This window comes from Elephantulus edwardii, unplaced genomic scaffold (assembly GCF_000299155.1).
Source record: "Elephantulus edwardii isolate Elephantulus edwardi_28Jun2011 unplaced genomic scaffold, EleEdw1.0 scaffold00251, whole genome shotgun sequence".
In the NCBI taxonomy this organism is placed as follows: Eukaryota; Metazoa; Chordata; class Mammalia; order Macroscelidea; family Macroscelididae; genus Elephantulus; species Elephantulus edwardii.
Window position 1 is genome coordinate 360,085 of NW_006400001.1, and position 13,299 is coordinate 373,383.

General features: G+C 42.2%; 1 protein-coding gene across 1 annotated transcript in view; it reads left to right on the forward strand.

Annotated features, from left to right (window-relative positions):
- The first annotated feature begins 1,431 nt into the window (after positions 1-1,431).
- The window catches only part of SEPSECS (Sep (O-phosphoserine) tRNA:Sec (selenocysteine) tRNA synthase), a 46,037-nt gene continuing 34,169 nt past the window's right edge, over positions 1,432-13,299 (forward strand). The window contains exons 1-5 of the mRNA XM_006899270.1: positions 1,432-1,545; positions 2,598-2,752; positions 5,690-5,808; positions 6,095-6,253; positions 11,605-11,758. Of these exons, the coding sequence (XP_006899332.1) occupies positions 1,432-1,545; positions 2,598-2,752; positions 5,690-5,808; positions 6,095-6,253; positions 11,605-11,758 (701 nt within the window). The remainder of the gene's footprint in view (positions 1,546-2,597; positions 2,753-5,689; positions 5,809-6,094; positions 6,254-11,604; positions 11,759-13,299) is intronic.

Sequence of the window (13,299 nt, forward strand, 5' to 3'; positions counted from 1 at the left end):
TGTTCTGGGATTCCCATTCTTCTCAGAGTCAGCCACAGTTTGTTATGAGGATAGAGCAGGATTTAGTGCTGATGTACATAGGGTCGCTATGAGTCGCAAACGACTCGACGACACATAACAACAACAACAACAATCCATCTCCAAAACTAACTTGAGGGCAGAACCGCAACTTTAAAATCTCACTCCCTTTCCCGATTTCTGAAACTGAAAACTGTGTCTACCTCTTTCCACACTCTCTGCTTGGAGTTTCCCTGACCAGTAGGAGGAATACCCCCATCTTCCTATCTCAGTCTTTCCAACAAAACCGCTTAAAATAACAACAACAACAAGAAGAAGAACAACCCACCCCTCTTTGTTTTCTAGTTCCCTAATTTTGAGTCTTTATTATTTCTATGGAGCCCCTGGGTAGTGCAAAAGTTAAGTGTTTGGCTACTTACTAGCTGAAGGCTATCATTCTGAATCTACCCAGGGATGTTCTGAGTTGGAGTCTATTCAACAGCAAAAGGCTTAGCTTTTAAGTCATGTTTTGAGTACTGGTGTATGAACTTGGTAATACTGCATCTTTGTACTCTCTCTCTCTCTCTGCGTGTGTGTGTGTATGTACTGTCAAATAGGATCTGACCGGTACAGGAGGATATTGTGCCTCCTTCTCCAGCAGAGCATCTGGTGGATTCGAATCGCGGACCTCTGGATTGCAGTGCAGCGTCTTGCCACTAGGGCACCAGAGTTCCAAAACAAGTCACAGCTCTCTCTGTGTGTCTGTGTGCGTGTGTGCGTGTGCGTGCGTGTGTGTGTGTGTGTGTGTGTGTGTGTGTGCACGTGCGCCGTGAAATCAGCTCTGACTGGCACAGGAGGTGGATTCGAACCGTGTACCTCTGAGATTGCAGCACAGCTTCAATCTCACGACTAGGCCACCAGAGCTCCGATATTTCATTCTTAAGGGGGAAAGCTGGGGAGAAGCATTAAGGATAAAAACTCTGTAGTGTAAAGCAGCGGGGCCATTGCTATTTTACATGACGTTGTTTTTGAATACTAAGGCTTTAAAGTGTTGAAGGGAAGGATAAAAGATTCTGGAATTCGACAAACCTGCAACAGGAATGAAACACAACGGAACCAGAGACATTCTTTTCTTTAAAGAAGTCAACCCACCTGACTCAAATGTTTCTCTAAGTCGCTCTCAGGACAGGGGTTCAAGGAGACCAATCAGATGCAGCGGGGGCGGGGCCACTCGCCAGTCCCGCCCTTTTCTCCTGCCGGGGCGCTGTCACGCTGTCACGCAGACGCAGACGTTAGGCTCGCGCTGGTGCGAGCGCGGGGCAGGGTCTCTTGTCCCTCCGCTCTGCCGTACCGTCCAGGCGGCGAGTTGCATTCTGGTGCCGCGTCCCTGGGTTGTGCAGCCCCGTTCTCCTGCTGACCCGCCGCCGCCCGGTCATGAACCGCGAGAGCTTCGCCGCGGGCGAGCGGCTGGTGTCGCCGGCTTACGTGCGGCAGGGCTGTGAGGCCCGGCGCTCGCACGAGCACCTCATACGGCAGCTCCTGGAGAAGGTACGGCGGGGTCGGTCCGCCCCCAGTCCGCCGCACCCGCGGGCTCCGGGGCCGGGTCCTGCCCGGCGTCTGCTCCTCGCTGCTTGAGTCCTGCCGCTGAGCGCATTGCTGCTTGGCACCGATTGCACCGACTCGTCCCTTTGAGCGCTTCTTGACCCTAGTGCGGAGGGGGTTGCGCTGTAACCCCAACACTGCGCCCCTCTGGAGGTTCGAATCCACCCGCTGCTCTGCTAGAGCCGATGAGCAGTCTCCTTCCGTGTGATTTGCAGCGTCGGAAAACTCGCTGGAGGGTCAGTTAGGAGTCAATTCTGAGTCACAGCAATGTTTGAGTTTATAGTCTAGCCAAATACAGCGAATCAAAACATCAACAACAACACCTTTAATTGCTGTCGAGTCGGCACTGACTCCTAGCTGACCCTCCGGCGGGTCTTCAGAGGCAGTAAATTCCGCGATAGGAGGGTGGACTATCGAATCCCAGAGGGAATTAACGTTGAGGTTTTTAGGATCCAGCTTTACTCTTCCTAACTTCAGGACCGGAAGTGAGGAAAAGTGTCAGCGTTTTCATTCTTTTTGTTTGCAAAAAGGGCAAAGTTCTCTCCCTCCACCTTTCAGCACTCCCAGAGACTCAACACATTAGGTTTAAAACCCCTAGTAATTTGAACCAAGTGCTGCCAGAATGTTACAAGTCTCCTGCCAGAATCCTGGTTTTTATTTGCCCTGTTTTGACACGCCCTAATACCCTGACTTGGAAGAGTCTTCCGTAAGACTATGAGGCACCTGTAAATCTTTTCAGCTGCTTTTATTTACTGAAATCATCACGTTTGAGTTAACTTTTTTTACATGAGTTTATCAACTTGTATTTAATTGTAATAAAATAGAACAATTTTTTTTAAAAAAAATTTGAGATCTTTCTATATTGTTCATTTACAAAAGCAAAATACCTTGCAGAAATACTTACGGGAACGTTTTAAAATTCACTGAGATGTAGGGTTGACAGGAAGAATGATTTTTCTTAAGTCTAATTACAAGTCTTTCTTTTTCTTTTCCCGAAGGGCAAGTGTCCAGAGGATGGTTGGGATGAGAGTACACTTGAACTCTTTCTGCATGAACTTGCCGTCATGGACAGCAACAATTTCCTGGGCAATTGTGGTGTGGGAGAAAGGGAAGGGAGAGTGGTGTCCACGTTAGTTGCCCGTCGCCATTACAGGTTTGTTGTTTGCAATGGATAATAATGGAATAGCTTCTTTTTTCTTTGGTTAAAAGCAGTGATGACATTACCCACTTCTCTATTCACATTTGGCTTTCTCCAGGTCAAACCCATTGCCATTACATCCATTCCAACTTGTAGTCAGTCCCGCAGCTCTTGCTGTGCTTTATTGAGTTGGAACAGACCCATAGCTGACCCTCCAGCAGGTTTTCAGAGGCAGGAACTCACAAGGGAGAAGATTGTCCATCTCCTTGGAGGATTCAAATTGCATGGTTTTGGAGTGGTCATGCAGTTCCTTACCATTAGGCCACCGGATCAAACTGCTACATAGGGTTTCCAAAGCTATAAGTCAGTATTGAAGGTGCAGACCTGTTAAAGTTAACTGCTGATCTCTTGTGAGCTGAACTTCTTGGGGAGGAGGGCTTCTTTCTGAGTAGGTGGTTTTAAAAGTTCACAGGGCTGCTATGAGTCGCCTATGACTCGACAGCACTTAACAACAATGGCATAGAGATCAGTTGGTTAAAGTGGACAGAAAATGATACTACCAAGCCAAAGGTGGGTAACTTTAATACGTGGCCCTCAGGCCTGTTATTTATTGTTTTTGGTCAAACATTCTTTTAGGTTGTTTAGCCCTGGTGTGTCCACTCGCTGTACAGTACAGTGGTAACTTGTGGTTGCTGTGAAGCTGAACACTGTGACACTGATGTGTCAAATGCGTTAGTGGATACCCATGGTGGACAGTGTTTGGTGGAAGTCCCCGATTCAAACAAGCTTGGGAGCAGGAAAATGCGTTAATGGTTACCCATGGCGGACAGTGTTTGGTGGAGCTCCCCAATTCAAACAAGCTTAGGAGCAGGAGCGGCATCCACTTCCGAAATGGCTTGCCTCTGGAAACTATGAACCTGGAGAAAGGATGAAAGTCATGCAAGTGTTGAGAACTTTCATTCATAGGGTCGCTATGAGTCGCCTACAACTCGACGGCACTTAACAAACAACATATGCAGGTTACCTGCTTAGTTTCTAGAATCAGGTAGTTAACGGCGCTGGTTATACACCTTGCAAAAATTGATAACATATTTGGTTGAAGGGAATTCCTGGTGGTGTAGTACGTAGAGAGTTTAGCTGCTGACTCACAGGCCTAACTTTTCTAACAGTTCAAATCCACCAGCTGCCCCTAAGACGAGAGATGGGCAGTCCTTACCATGCAGTTTTACCTTTAGATATGTGATTATGGGTCAGCTATGAGTTAGACCTGACTCGGTGGCAATGCAGGAGGGGGAGAGGTTTGATTTTAAGTGTTTAAAATATTTTATGCACTCAGTGACATTAAGATTGTTTCTAATTTCCAGTTGTTTTTTTTTTTTTGATGCATACTCTAGTCTTTGATTTATTATTTTTTTTTTGTTTTGGTAGCAAGTGCTTCCTCTTCTGTTTCTGCAAACAAGATTGTGTCATTTATGTAACACAGGTTGTAATGAGTCTTCCTCCAATCCTGATTCCACATTCTTATTCTTTTTCTAGTCTAGGTTTTCCAATGATACTTTTCAGCATACAGTTTGAATAGATATGGAGAAAAGATACAGCTCTAACACACACCTTTCCTGACTTAGTTTTTTTGTTTTTAACACTCCCAAGTTTTTGGATAATTGAGCTATCATTAGAACTTTAAAATGTAAATTAGAACTTTCAAACAATTACATCGAAACAGAAGCTCATAAACTACCTGCTTTGTTACATTAGATGTAGGGAGAGCTCTATTAAGTTTAATTTTTGTTGCTACATTGCTATTTATTTATTTTTTTTATTTCAGAAATCTGCTAATCAATTCTAACAATCATTTAAGGGTTAGCGATTCTTAATGTGGTGTTTTATTTCTGGCCTTCCAACCTCTCCATGAAATATAGTTAAATTCTTTTAAAACCTTTGTCTTCCGTTATTTTAAGTGAAGATCAATTTTTATTTCTATCAAAGCTGTTGCAGTCACACCAGATATAATGTATAACTTGGATGAAAATTTCATGGTCAAGAATGGTCTTACAACATGGCTGATAATATATGTAAAAAATTATGTTGGGCATAGGAAATTTTTGGAGGTAATGAGGTACAGTAACTGGTGTTCTGGGATCTGAGTATGCAGTTATTCATTTGGCTGACAAAAGAACCAACAGTCCATCTTGCAGAAAGCGCATCTCCTTGGAGGCAGAGATGACAAAGCTTTGTTTCACGTTCTCGGGCAGGTTACTAGGAGAGACTGCTCCTTGGAGATGGATGTCATGCTTGGAAAGGTGGAGGGTCAGCGCAAGAGGAAGACCCTCAATGAGATGGACCAACACAGTGACTGCAGCAGTGGGACTGAGTCTGGTGGAGGTTATCATGATGACCCAGGACAGGGCAGGGTTCACATCTGTTCTCCATATAGGGTCGTGATGAACTGTGATCAAGTCGTGCACCTAGCAGCAATGCACTGTACTCTTGGGTACTACTCATAACAACCCAACAGGGTAGAGGAGAAATACCGCAAAGGGATCCCAGACTGTAATCTTGACAGCAGCAGATTATCAGGTTCAAACCTGATGGGTTTGAAGTGCTGACTTTTAGGTTAGCAGCTCAGCTTTTAACTGTTGTGGCACTGTTGTTAGGTACTGTTGAGTTGGAACTGACCCCTCACTGGGATTTCCAGAGGCAGTAAAATACATGGGAGGAGAGTGCCCATCTTTCTTCCACAAAGCAGCTGGTGGATTTGAACCATGTGCTTTTGGGTTTGCAATAATAGCTTCTTACCGTTAGGCCTCCAGAACAAGGACTGTTATCAATATCTTATAAACTATAACAGGCAAATTCAGCATCTGGTGTTTTTCTCGCAGTTTTGTGTGCTTGGAGGGGTTTACTCAGAACGATGACTTTATTTGTCCAGTTATTGGCTCATTTCTTGCTTAGGTTCATTCATGGAATTGGTCGATCAGGTGATATTGCTGCTGTACAACCAAAAGCTGCAGGTTCTAGCCTTTTGAACAAAATTACGAATTCTTTAGTCCTGGACATCATAAAGTTGGCTGGTATGTACCGTATTAGTCATAATACTCTCGGCTGATTAGCTGTACACACTGTTGCCTAATTACTTTGGTTAATAATCTGTTTTCCAAAAAGTTAAGAGTAGTTTTTGAAAAGACTCCCTATGAAGTGATTTTTAGAGAGGAATAGAGTTTAATCATCATTGTCAAGGAGCCTCCTGAGAGGAAACAGGGCTACGATTCTTAGAACTAGATGGAAAAATGAGATCATTTTCTTAAGGAGGACGCTTGCTTTCCTGTGGAATAATGAGTGTTTGTTTCTTGTTCATAGGTGTCAATACAGTGGCCAACTGCTTTGTCGTTCCAATGGCAACTGGTATGAGTCTGACACTGTGCTTCTTAACCCTACGGCACAAGAGACCAAAGGCAAAATATATCCTATGGCCACGAATAGACCAGAAGTCCTGCTTTAAATCCATGATCACTGCAGGTAAAAGAGGAGATAGGTGGTCGAGTGTGTTTTAAATAATGACCGGCACTGCAGAGTTGTTATAGAAATCTCCCTCTCTTTCACTGCCCTTGAGTTAAGTCCTCCTCACAGTGACACCCCCCCCCCCAATCAGGCTTCTGAAGCTGTGGATCTGAGAGGAAGGAAACTGCCCACCTTTGTCCAGGGGAGCAGTGGATGGGGTCCACCCACCACTGTTTGGTTAGCAGTACATGCTACGGACGGCTCCTCCACAGCTCCTGTATATAATCATAGATAAAGGAGTGAGATACTAGCTGTGTTCTCTTTAAAATGAGGGATATTGTTTGCTTCACAATATTGTTTTAAGGATTAAATGGGTTGCCCAACCGCAATTCCCTAGGACATTAAAGGTCCTTCAGGAGTGTTTACTGACTATACAGAAGTGGAGCACACATTATAAAAAGTTACTGTGAATCTAGGCATCTCAAGTATAAACAAGACAGAAACTTAAAATCGCTGTATTGTAGGTCCTTTTTGAATGACTTCAGTTTGTTGTGTGAAATGAATAGTATTGGCTGTAAAATTCTAAAAAAATATCATCTAAACTTAACTCATTGCTATCGGGTTGGAATTGATTTGTAACTAACCCTCCAGCCGGTTTTTTGAGGCTTTAAGTTGCACAGAAGGAGATTGCCCATTTGTCTTCCATGGAACAGCTGGTGAATTTCAACTCCTGCCTTGACTCCTTGCCCACTGGACTACCAGAGGTCCCAAAGGAATTTATTACAAAGACAAAGGAGGAAGAAAAGAACGAGATGGATACCAGAAGAAACTCTGAATATTGCACTGGTGCACCAAGAAGCCAAAGCAAAGGGGAGAAATAAAGTTAAGGAGCTAAGCAGAAGAATTCAAAGGGCGGCTTGTTAAGACAAAGCAAAATACTATAATGAAATGTGTGAAGACTGGAGTTAGAGAATCAAAAGGGACCAACTCACTTGGCATTTCTTAAGTTGAAGGAACTGAAGAACAAATTCAAGCCTCATGTTGCAATACTTAAGAATGTGATGGGCAGAATATTGAATGATCCAGGGTGCATCAAAAGAAGATGGAAAGAATACACAGAGTCACTGTACCAGAAAGAACTGGATGACACAGATCAATTTTATGAAACAGTATATGACCAAGAGGCAGTGGTGACGAAGGAGGAAGTTCAAGCTGCTCTGAAGAAATTGGCAAAAAATGAGGCCCCAGGAACTGATGGAGTAGCCTTGACGTTCACCAGGTTGTGCCAAGAAATCTGGAGGACAGCCACCTTGCCAGCTGACTGGAAGAGATCCATATTTATTCCCATTCCAAAAAAGGGTGATCCAACAGTGTGGAAATTTTCTAACAATATCAGTAATATCACGCAAGGAAAATTTTGCTAAAGCTTATGCAAAAACGACTGAATATTACATCAGCAGAGAACTACCAGATGTACAAGCTGGGATTAGAAGAGGCTGTGGTACTAGGGACATCATTTTCAATGTCAGATGGATCTTGGCAGAAAGCAGAGATTACCAGAGGAATGTCTGTGTTTCATTGACTATGCAAAGGCATTTGATTGTGTGGATCAGAACAAATTGTCCTAACCTTGAGAAGAATGGGAATCCCAGAACACCTGATCGTACTCCTGTGAAACTTATATTTGGATTAGGAGACATTGGTTAAAACAGAGCAAGGAAACACTTTGAGGTTCAAAAGCAAGAAAAGAGCACATCAAGGATGCATCCTGTTTCCATACCTTTTTAATCTACATGCGTAACAGATCATTTGAAAGGCTGGGCTTTATGAGGAGGAATGTGACATCAGAATTGGAGGAACACTCATCAACACCTTGCATTATGCAGATGACACAGCCTTGCTCACTGAAATGGAAGAAGACCTGAAGTTTCTTCTGCAGAAAGTTAAGAACTGTGGTCTGCAATATAGATTGAAACTCAACATCGAGAAAACAAAGATTCCCACCACTAGGCCAGTTGGCAATATCATTATTAGATGGAGAAGAGATGGAGATTGTTCACAGTTTCAACTTGCTTGGGTCTGCAATTAGCACTCTAAGAACCAGCAGCTAGGAAATCCAAAGACAAATTGGATTGGGAAAGTCTGCTCTCAGGGAACCCTCCAGAGTGCTGAAGTGCAAAGATGTTAGTCTAGAGACTAAGGTGCACCTGATCCAGGCCTTGATCTTTGCAGGTACTTACTGTGCCTCATAGAGCTGCACAGTGACTAAAGATGACAGAAGAAGAATTAATGCCTTTCAGTTGTGGTTCTGGAAAAGAATATTGAATGTACCATGGACTGCCAAGAGAACAAACAGGTCTGCTCTGGAGAGAGTGAAGCAACTTTGTTCTCTGGAGTCAAGGATTCTGAAGCTCCACCTCACATACTTTGAGCACATGTCCAGGAGGGACCAGTCCTTGGAGAAGGACATCATGCTTAGAAGGGTGGAAGGACAGCACAGGAGAGGAAGAGCTGGATGAGAAGGATTGACATAGTGACTATGGTAATGGGAGTAGGTGTGTTAGAGTTAGTGAGATTGGCTCAGGACAGGACAGAGTTCAGAGCTTTTGAGCATAGGGTCAATGTGAGTCGCAGGTGATCAATGGCATGTACTGACAACAACCAGAAACTGATAGACTTTCAAAAAAAGATATTGATTTATCTCAAGTGTGTAAAGTCATGAAGTCTTTAAGTTCACAACTTGTTAACCAAAGATCTGATAACCAAACATAAAGAAAACAGAGTGACTTTAAAAATGGAAAACTGTTTTCATAAGATGTTAAGATTTAGACTTTTTTTTTAATAGGATAGTTTGCATTCATTGGAAACAGAATAATTGTGATTCAGAAAAAGACTTGCATTTTAATTGAGTGCAAAATAGAGTTAGGCCTAAAGAACTTGAGAAAGAATGGGAAATTAGTCCTTAGGAATTGAAATTGTTTCGCTTGCCTGTTTAAATAGGTGTGAAGGTATAGAGGTGAGACCTGGGTATCTGAATTAATACACTCAGCAGTTGTGCTTTTTATAGTGGCTGAAGTGTTTATATTTTATATATAAATATATATAATATAAAGTTTTAGATTTATATTTTTAGATTGAAATACTTTGATATGAATCCTAGAACAAAAAAGAATATTACTTGCCCTTTATTTGTTTTAAATTGCTGTATGACTTCTGGTAAATGTTTATGTCTAAATGAGTTGAGCTTAATGGTTTCTCTGTCCCTTATAGTTCTTAATTCCATGCATCTAGTCTGTTGCTTTGGTATTTGGTAAGGCTAATGATGAAATTACTCAAAAATTTTGTATAAAGATGATGTCAGGGCATAGTTTTGGTTTAAAATGAAAGATTATCTCAAGGCAATAGGTTCATAGTTTATTCAGCCTCATTGGTTTTAGAAATTCAGGATCCCATTGAGAATTTGAAATTATGTTTAACAATTTATTTCCTTTTGATCAGGATTCTTCTGCTGGCCTAGAGGTAAGGAGTTGTGCTGCTAACCCAAAGGCCAGCAGTTTGAATCCATCAGCTGCTCCTAGGGAAGAAGCTGGGCAGCTTTCTCCCCTGTAATTCACAGCTTCTGCAAGCCCAGTGAAGGGTCAGTTAAGAGTTGGTTCTGACTCAGTGACACGTAACAGCAACAGCTAGGTGACATGCATTTCTTCTGGTCTTGTGAATATATTGACAACTTTGATGAGAAACTTAGCGGCAGTAAGTTAATGGTTAAGGATTAATTTGAAAAAGGATTTACTTGTTTTCCTTGTTATTCCTATAATTTGAAGAATATGATCAATATCACTGCCTTATGTTGTTATGTGCTATTGAGTTGCCTGTGATTCAGTGACCCTGTGCACAGTAGCTCTGAACTCTGCCCTATCCTGAGCCAATCTCATTGTCTGCGACACACCTACTCCCAATACTCCAGTTACTCTATCAATCCATCTCATCCAGCGTCTTCCTCTCCTACACTGTCCCTCCACCCTTACAAACATGATGTCCTTCTCCAATGACTTGTCCCTGCTGGCTACCTGCCCAAAACAAAGTATGTGACATGGAGCTTCAAAATCCTAGACTCTTGGCCAGGAGCAGCTTGGCTTCACCTTCTCCAAGACAGACCTGTTTATTTTCTTGGCTGTCCATGGTATGTTCAGTACTCTCTTCCTGCACAACTCATAGTCTAGCTCTCTGATGCATAGCAAGTAATTGTGAAGACCATGGGCTGAATCAAGCACACTTTAGTTTCCACACTGACATTGTTCCTCTTCAGTACTCTGGAGAGGTCCCTGACAGTAGATTTCCCTGATGCAATTCATCTTTTGATTGCCTTACTGCCTTATCCATATAGAAATTGTGCAAATGGTCTATCTTTTCACCAAAAAGTGGGATAAAAAGAAAACTTTATGTGCAGTATGTCCTAGGCTTATTTTTTCTAGTACCCAAGATTTAAATGCTAAGCTTTTACTTCCAAGTATTTAAGTGGTTATCTACATTGTAAATGATTTGTGTATTGATGTTTATAAATTTTGCTTATAGCTGGCTATAGAGGGGACAAACAATTATTACTTGGGAAGCACTTTTGAATATGTATTAGTTAAGTCAACTGTGTCAGTTGAAAATTTGGAAACTGTCTTTGTGTTTAAATTGTAGAACCACTCAAAAAACTATGATTCTCAGGCTACTGACGTTCTGTACATTTCTCTTAGAGGCAAAACTTGAAGGTGAAGTCTAGGGTTTATTTGAATGAAACTATTTATGCCCATCTCAAAAATAAAATAACCTTTAGAATAAAACTAAAATGTAGCCAAAAAAGCGAAGCCGATTTTATTTTCTGTGGACTGAAATTGATTGGCCTCTTGACCTTTTTGTTATCACTGTAGGTTATTAACTATAGAGATGTGACATTTATTTTCCAGGATTTTTCATATATCAAGCATTGATTTGTGGTTCTAATTGTAGTCTCATCATCTCCATCACTTTTATTGGCCTTTAACTGTTCTTTGTGGGAGCTGAGGTAGCTTAATGGTAAGGAATTGCACTACCAACCCAAAGGCACATGGCTTGAGTCCACCAGTCGCACCGTGAGAGAAAGTTGGGCCTTCTCCTTCCATGCACTTGACTGCTTCTGAAACCCCTCTGGTCATCGATGGGTTGTCTCTAACTTGATGGCATTTAGGAAGAATAATACAGAGCCTGGGCCTTATGACTGGAAGAGGGTTCATTGACCATAATTGATATTTAGTGTCGTGTGTCAAGTAGACTTGCTTCCTAGAGCTCCAGGATCTACCGGGTTTCCGTTTGCATTAACGTTTTGGTTTGCTTTGCTTGGTTAGGGTTTGAGCCCGTGGTGATAGAGAACGTTTTAGAAGGTGACGAGTTGCGTACAGACCTGCAAGCAGTGGAGGCGAAAGTCCAGGAATTGGGGGCTGATCAAATTCTGTGCGTGCATTCCACGACATCCTGTTTTGCTCCAAGAGTGCCTGACAGGTAAATGACTGTCAAATATTGTCTTTAATTAATGAACATTAATCCTTTAAGGAAAATGCATGGATACTAATTCTCAAATATGCTTACATAATATTTAGTAGTAGACAGGTGAATGAACTGCCTTAGCAGAAGAGATGGGTCTGTGAAAAACAGACAATGACTTTGTGTTGTTAGATGCCATCTAGTCAACTGTGAATCACAGCAATGAAATGAACAGTCTGTCTGAAACTGCCCTGTCCTGTGCCATCCTTATCATCTTTGATATATTTGAGCCCGTTGTCCCAGTCACTGTAAATCCATCTCATTGAGGGTCTTCCTTTTTTTTTCCTGACCCTCCTTCACTTTTTCAAGCATGATGCCCTTTTCAAGGATCAGCCCTTACTAACAAGGTGCCCAAAATATATGTGAGATGAAGCTTCACCATCCATGCTTCCAAGGAGCACCCTGTTTGCTCTTCACAAAGAGATATTAGTGACCTTGTGAACAATAGATATGAACACTGTCGTATCCTGTTCTGTTGTCGTTATCCCTGACATAACTTCAGCCCATTCCTGCTATCAGTGTGAGTTCATCTGGTTGAATATCTACCTTTCACTGACCCTCTATCTTTCCAAAAACATGTCCCTCTAAGAAATAGCCTCTTCTAGCAAAATGCCCAAAGTATGTGAGATGAAGCTTTATCATCTTTGCCTCTAAGGAGCACTCTGGATGCACTTTGTCTAAGACAAATCTGATTGTTCTTTTGGCAGTCCATGAGATATTCAGAACTCTTCTCCAACATCGTAGTTTAAAGATGTAATTTTTTTCTTTCTTCCTTATTCATTATTCAAGTGATTGAAAAGACCAGAGTCTGAATCAGGTTCACCTTAGTTCTCAAACAGATACCATTACTTCTTAATTTGGAGAGGTCCCTGACTACAGACTTTCCCAGTGCAGTATGTTTCCTGATCTCCTGACTGCTGGTACCAGGGAGGTTGATTGTGGATCCAAGTAAGATGAAGTTGTTGACGATTGCAATTCTTTTTATCTATCATGATGTTGCCTACTGGTCCTGTTGAGAATTTTTGTTTGTTATCTTGATGTTGAGATATTATCCATGTTATAGTCTTTGATGTTCTGTCACAAGGGTTCAGGTCCTCACTTTCAGCAAGCCAGGTTGTACCATCTGCATGACATAGGTTTTTGATGAGTCTTCTTTGATCCTGATGCCACATTGTTCTTCAGAGTCCAGCTTCTCAAAGAGTCCTTATTGGTAGATTTACCTAATGTACATGTTTTGATTTCTTGACTGCTGGTACCAAGGGTGTTTATTCTGGATCTAAGCAAGATGAAACCACTGACAACATCAGTCTTCTCTCCATCTGTTTGGCCCAGTGATGAGGATTATTGTCTTCTTGAAGTTGGGGTGTAATCCACACTGAAGGCTGTAGTCTTGGATCTTCTGCTGTTGTTGTTGTTATGTGCCGTCGAGTCGTTTCCGACTCATAGCGACCCTATGCACAACAGCCCTAAACCCTGCTCTATCCTGCGCCAACCGCACT